Source organism: Eumetopias jubatus, unplaced genomic scaffold (genome assembly GCF_037043125.1).
Source record: "Eumetopias jubatus isolate StellerSeaLion01/CBP00866 unplaced genomic scaffold, mEumJub1_p1.0 scaffold_8, whole genome shotgun sequence".
In the NCBI taxonomy this organism is placed as follows: Eukaryota; Metazoa; Chordata; class Mammalia; order Carnivora; family Otariidae; genus Eumetopias; species Eumetopias jubatus.
In genome coordinates, this window is record NW_028274814.1 from 123,960,273 (window position 1) to 123,967,422 (window position 7,150).

The window sequence follows — 7,150 nt, forward strand, 5'->3', positions numbered from 1 at the left end:
AAGCAATAGGTTCGGTAACTGAAAAATATCAGTTGTACTAACTCATAATTAAATAGCAAATTAAAATATCCCGGAATCAAAATTTCACATAGCCATGGGTTTACCCACACATTTCTCTCCAACCAAATGGCATGAAGTTGAACTTAAGATTGTCATGTGCAAATCAGTGTGCAGACGCCACTATCCCCCCAGGGAACTATAGCAACCACCCCTGATAACCTGTTTGTTGTCTTACAATAAAATCGTGTTAATAAATAAATAATAAAAACATATTTATTATAAAATCATAGTCTGGAGGAAGGCACGCTCTAAAGCTTGGGGATCTTTTTTGTTGTTGTTGTTTTTAAGGGGCATTACCCGCTAGGGAATGCTAAGAAATCAAATCATCCTCAAAGGACTAAACAGATTTCTAAATGTTAAGCAGTTACTAGTTAAAACATTTCATTCCTATTAAAACTTTGAGACTTAAATTTGGACTTGTAGACTTGATGGTAAGTCTTGAATATGGGCATACTCTACATACTAATTTGAACTGAATGGGGAAAAATGCAGTAGGATTTATAAACACTCTTTATCGGACTTTCTGAATCCAAGCCTGGGGAAAAAATTGCAAGGAACTTGAATGAAAAATTACACATGGATGTATTGGTTTCGTTGATTTGTCTTTCTCTTTCAAAGCTGACAAAAGAATACTACATTAAAAAAACATAAAATCATTTGTTAAAATTAGTCTCTGCATTAAATCATGGTAAAAAGCTGCTGTTGAACCTACATTAACTGAAGTAAAAAATATTGCCTAAAATGACCAATTTGATAGAATGTTACCTAAGGTTCTCCAGTGGTTTTTTTTTATTCAAAAATAAGAAAACTCAGTATCTCTTTTGCATTAAAATGAGTTCCAAGTGTTTCAGGACCTCAAAGGAGGATCCAGCTTCAGGTTTCTGACATAAAAAACCCTAATATAGTCTGAAGAATTCCCCTAGGCACATCAGGAGTAATCAAATTCCATGTTAACTATTAAGTTACAGACATTCAATTATGTTTTCCAAACCTCTGTTTAGAGATTCAAAAGGCCCTTAGAAAACATCCTTAAACCAAAGCTCAAGTTGGCAAATGAAACCGTTTACCTGTGAGAGCAAAACAAAAAGGGGTCCAATCCCCACAGGCACATTGCGAAGTGGCACGCGATGTACCCCATCCCCATTGTGAGGCACAAATTCTTTGTGACACTGGGAGACACCGCAGAACAAAAATACTATTAGAAATGCTTCAAAAGGAACATTTTTGGCTGCGATAGAGACTTTTGACATTATTTATTAGGTTCAAAACTGCTTCACAAAAGCCTAACAATGGTTCTGTGGAAACCAGTACATCTGAGGCCTTTTCTGTTGTTCTGGGCAGGCATTGATTTGAAGATGGGCAGCACCCGCGGACAATTCCCTCGCAGCGGTCAATGTAAGTGAGCATTCACCCCCGGCCTAGGAGGGGCCTGTGAACAAACCGTATGGAAACGCTGGGGTGGGCGGGCGGGGGGAGAAGAGCAAACCTTGATTAACTTCTTTGAGGGGAGATGGGTGGGAGCACCGGCGAGCAGAGGAAGGGACGCTCCTGCCAGATTGCCGTGGAGGGAGGCGTCCACCCTGGGCTCCCTTTTCCCCGGGGGATGAGGATGCTTGGGGAGCATCTCCGGTGCCATGGCAACTGCGCCTCCTCCAGCCGGACTTAGGGGCGCGCCCCGGGGTCGGCTTTGGCGATGGGGGTCCGCCTGAGCGCCTCCTGGGGCTGCCTTCCTGTCCTCCAGCTCTGGCTCCGAGGAACTCCGGGGGACCTCCGACGAGGCCAAAGGGGTCTGGCTTTTCCTGCAGAGGCCGATGGCGGTGGAATGCCTCGCAGCGGGACCTGGAAGGCAGACAAGGGAGGAGGGGCCCTGAAGTGTGCGGACTTCACCCGCCCTGCCGCGACTTTCAGAAACTCTCTGCTGATAACTGGATGTGTGAGAAATCAACATTTGCAATGTGCTGAGAGAAAGAGAGAGAGAGAGAAGCCCCGGACATTCTCCTTGCCTGCTTCCCTGGCATTGCCTTAAGAAAATAAAAAGCTATCTATTCCCTTCCTGTTGTTTAAAAGCACCCTCTCCAAAAAATGATTTTTACAGGCCCTCAAAATACTTTTCATGTCAAGGAAAGCTGTTCAAAATGGCTCAAGAGAGGGAAACAGAAGAATTGGTGACGAAAATAGGGCCACAAATTCTAAACCAGGGAAAAGTTTGAGTGGAAAATAAAGTGGAATTAGAGAGTGGGCAAAGCAAACGGATCCATGGCCCTTGTAGACTTCCAACTGATAATTTAAACACCCAAGTTTTTATTGGAAATTTCAACCAGCTGAAAATTAAAACAACCAGGGAATTAATCTGATCCAGATCTACCCAATACATACATACCCACTAATACTAATAATCAATTTGATGTTTTTCTTTATTTGCCCAGTCAAATAATTTTTATGTATAAGCTGAGATTTTTTACAATATGGTCAACGCGGTAAAAGAATATATATATGTATATATACATTTATCTCCTTATGTATAGTTCTTCCCTGAGAAATTATACCCATTGACCTACATAAAGTCTAATTCTTTAGTAGTAAATTAAGACAATTTATGTGCTTTAAATCACTTTCCACAAGTTTTAAAGGGCTTTGAATAGCATGTAGATATATAGAATATTTGGAGCAATCTACAAGAGCATTCACATTTCAAAAAATATGCATGAGATTAAAAATGCACGGTACCTTCTTTACGGTGGGTGTCAAACAGCCAGTCTATATCTAGGCAATTCAATTAGCTCATTACATACTGTCCTGGTATGTATTGGGCATCTCCCACTACACACTCAACATACCCAACATACTCAACATACTCAAATCAAACACTGAAAAACTCTTAGTGACTTTCATTTTTCAGTATAAGAATTATTTCCTGGAAATAAAGGTGGAATGGCATTTCAATATCTCCAAGTAAGTAAAACCTTTCAGAATGCCAAACACACTAACTTTCTGAAAACTAGATGCTTAATAGATATTTGTCGATTTGGATTTGCAGCCATGGCAGATGACCAATTCATTGCTATCAATAATCAGTGCAAGGGAATTCCATAAGAGAACATGAATGTGGTTCTGGAATTTGGAGCAACAGAATGTAACCTAGACAGGTCAAGACAGGTCAAGGCTCTGTCATAAGCAAAGAATAGGGATTCCTTCCCTGAATGCAATTCGGTAATGATGCATTTTGTAACACTCTCTTAGGGAGTGTGGTGTAATGGAATCAACAAGGCTTTGGTGTCAGACCATCGTAGATTCAAATCCTGGCACATCACCTGGCCTAAGCCTCTTTGTCCTTACCTGAACCATGAGGATTGTATTACTTACTTCACAAGGTCACTAATAGGATTAAGTTTGTTCATTCATTTATTCGTTCATTAAGATTTGTCTGTTATACGTCTGCCAGTATTCTAGACACTGGAGATCCAGAGAAGCATAAAGCAAGTAATGTCCCTGCACTTACAGAGCTTAACTCTAGTTGTGGAGAAAGGGGGTAGGGATGGGAAAGTAGATGACTAAAGAAGCAAATGAAGAACTGAGTGAGCATCAGCTGGTAATAAATCCAAAGTAGAAAAATAATGCACACATAGGTGACAATTTCAATAAAGACTTGAAGAGAAAAAGCAAACTAGTTAAGTATCTGAGAGAAGAACATGCTAAAAGTAAAGCATCTAGTAAATAGTAAGTGCTCAATACCCAAGAGCTGTTGTCATCATGTTTAAAATCAGTATAGGTATACTCTGACCTGGAGTCAAAGTGGAAGCCTTGAATCCTGGCTCCAGCCCTAAAGTTACAGAATCCCCTGGGCTTCAGATTCTGCATCTAAAGCATGGGAAAATAGCAGTTCCTGTCTAAGAGAATGGCCATATGGATCAAAACTGAAGATGTATGTTCAGATTTTAGCACATTGTCTTAAACATAGTAAGACCAAAAAAAAAAAAAAAAAAAAATGTTAACCAACCAGCATCCTCAGCATCCCATCCTCAATCCCGGCTTCCCAGAAATGAAGCAATCTCTGAATGAGCATCTTTGGTAGCAGGTCTACCAGCCCTTCCTTTGCCACTTCTAGTCCAAGCAGGACATTCTCCTCTAGTTCAAAGAAAATTCTCCTTTGTATTGAGTAAAAATCTGTCTCTTTATTCTATTGGTCAATTCCAACAAACTGCATAAACATATGACGTGAAATCTACCAAAATTTTCCAAAAAAATGTTATGTAAAATTAATCTAATCCTTCTACATGACAGTTCTAGAGCATCTGGAATATACATTGTTTCCTCACATTTTCTTACCTCCAGTCTGAACAACAGCACCATAAACACCACCACCATCTTCCCCACCGCTGTTTGGTCCCTGCTGTGTTCAGTGAACTTCATTTATATCAATCCTCTAATTACAACATCTCTTCAAGACAGTAATTGTTGTTAGTTTGCAGATGAAAATATTGAGCTCAAAGAACACGTATAGGACTGATCATGGCTACTGAACAGAAATGGGAGAAGGTAGAGATTTGAGCCGAGGTGTCCCTGGTTTCAAAGCTCATTCCTTCTGGTCCATTTCCTTATTTTTACTCATTACTCCTAGGAGCAATTTTGAGACACTTTGTCATCATATACATTATTCTGTGCTATGAATTCACAGTTTCCTTACCTGTAAAATGGGGATAATGACATTACCTGCCTAACTGTGTTATGGGAGGGTTTCATAAAAGAATATGAAATGCTCAGTACATTGTATGGCACATGGTGAGAGCTAATTAAATGAGGGCTGGAATGATCATGATAGCAATAATTGTCATCATCATTATTATCTGGTGCAATACCTGAATCATCACATTACTTGTCATCAAATCACACTTGTTCTCTCCTCCAAAACAATACTTGGCAACAAGTAGACTTCCATTCAAAACTGACTAATACAGCTCTTATAGAACCTTCTAGAATAGGATCTGCCATTGAGTCAGTAAGTTTACTGTTTATATTAAGCTAAAAACAAAATGTGACCAATTGAAGAGAGAAACAAGGAATTAAGAACCACAAAGTCAGGGCGCCTAGCTGGTGCCATCGGTTAAACATCTGACTCTTGGTTTCAGCTTGGGTCACGATCTCAGGGTCACATCAGGCTCTGCACTCAGTGTGGAGTCCGCTTGAGATTCTCTCCTTCTGCTCCTCCCACTTGTGCTCTTTCTCTCTTCTCTCTAAAATAAATTAATTAATTAAAAAAAAAACAAGCACAAGAACCACAAAGTGATCCTTACCAAGTGGGGCAGAATATCCCCTGGCATTGCAGGAGGGCCGGTTCTGAAGTCTCCTGTGCCTACTGATGTGCGTGCCTGCAGCCTCCAGGTGCAAAGGAGTGACTGAGTGGGATCTAATAAGATTTTTTGTCATGTGCTTTGCCAAAATTGGACTGCTCCAGGCCTCACGGGGTGCTCCTCTGGCTCTCTTAATTTCTCGTCTGACAGTGAAGATCAGTAGGGTCTCATCGAATTGATTGGATGGTGTCTGGGAGGGACTGGCTTCTCCATGACTCTCTTCTTCTGAAGCTGCACTCACAACAGGAGGCCTGGGGACGGTGTGTGGGTGGGCATAAAGCAGGCTTTTACATGCCACTGGAGTCTGAATCTTTCCTGGAGACAATGCAAAAGGTAAACATATTAGTTTAAAAGAATGCACTTCAATATTACCTTCAAAATCAATTGTAGAAAGAATGAAATCAGGCAATATATGGATTATTTGTTTGTTTCACATTTCTATACTAAACAAACAGAAATGACAAAGAAGCCAAGGACCTGGGTGCCTAAGAGGAGGCAGAAGTAGAGGAGGGAAAACATATGGCAAGGGAGATAAAAGGCTGAACATGCTTCTGTTGGAAGCACTGTGTGAAGGCCTAGATATGTTGGTCAATCAGTCCTCACACAAACTGTATCTAACAGATGCTATTATTATCTCCATTTTATAGGTCAGAAAGCTAGTTTGAGGCTAATGGGTTGAATTGTGTCCCCCAAGAAGATATGTTGAAGTCCCGACCATCTGCGAATTCTGTGAATGTGACCTTATTTGGAAATGGGGTCTTTGCAGGTGCAATCACTTTGAGGTTGTTAGAGTGAGGCCATAATCCAATATGATGAGCGTCCTGATCGGAAGGAGAAATAGACATGGGTGCACAGGAAGAACACCATGTGATGATGGGAGGCAGGGACGGCAGTGGGGGCCTCTCCAAGCCAAGCTATGCCAAGGATTATAGCAACCACCAGCAGCTCAAAGAAGGACATGAAAGGAATTCTCCTTCAGAAACTCCAGAAGGCACCAATCTTGTGGACACCTGGATTTCTGACTCCTGGCTGCCAGAACTGGGAGAAAACAATTTGGTTTTAAGCCATCCCATTTATGATTCTTTATTACAGCAGTGCTAGGAAACAGGTATCCACAATAGTTCCAATTGTCCCAGAGCAGTTATTAACAACAGCCCTTTTTCATGCTGGGGGAAAAAAAGGATGTTCAGATTTGGGGAGTTGAGAAAATAAAAAAATGTTTTTTAAAAAACACCTCTAGGAGCCTGAATCTCACTACCTGTGCAACAGAGATTTCCTAGATTTCTACATTATTAGAAGGTAGAAAAGAGGAAAAACCAGGAGGTGGGAAGTGTGGAATGGGAAGGGGAAGGGGGTCTATTGCATGAGTTCTACTGTGTGGCAGAAACAGTGCCAGGGCGCAACAAGTCTTAGCAAGATTCCTATTCCTTGTGCTCAAGCTGTGGGCAAGGCGCAAAGAGGATGCTGGCCTTGTTAGGTACCAGGACACACTCCTCCTAAACCACAGTCTCATCTGCAAAAGGAGGAATCAAAGCAAATGCCTCTGGGGGGCTTGCAGATAACAGAAATGAGAGAAAGGGCCAAGGAGGAGTACGCTGGGAGTATACGTCCAGCCACTTCTCAGACCATGCCTTACATTGCCATGAGGGCAGGTAGGCCCAGTGTAGACAGATTTTTCTGGATTTTCAGGAGAAGCAGAAATATATTTTTATATAGGTAAAAACTTATAATTTTTCAATTTT

The 7,150-nt window shown here is 41.2% G+C and overlaps 1 protein-coding gene across 1 annotated transcript; it reads right to left on the minus strand.

Moving 5' to 3' along the window:
- Positions 1 to 1,450: 1,450 nt before the first annotated feature.
- CUNH12orf42 (chromosome unknown C12orf42 homolog) lies at positions 1,451 to 5,589 on the minus strand. The gene is made up of 2 exons (XM_028121649.2): positions 5,352 to 5,589; positions 1,451 to 1,899 (listed from the first exon to the last, which is right to left on the minus strand). Exons 1-2 carry the CDS (start codon positions 5,482 to 5,484, stop codon positions 1,451 to 1,453), a joined length of 582 nt encoding a protein of 193 aa, XP_027977450.2. The 5' UTR covers positions 5,485 to 5,589.
- Between the last annotated feature and the right edge of the window lie 1,561 nt (positions 5,590 to 7,150).

Excerpts from the sequence above, each read along its gene's own strand:
- CUNH12orf42 (XM_028121649.2), bottom strand. The coding sequence starts at position 5,484 with ATGACAAAAAATCTTATTAGATCCCACTCAGTCACTCCTTTGCACCTG. Across the intron at positions 1,900-5,351 it reads GGGATATTCTGCCCCACTTG|GTCCCGCTGCGAGGCATTCC; the intron begins GTAAGGATCACT and ends TCTGCCTTCCAG.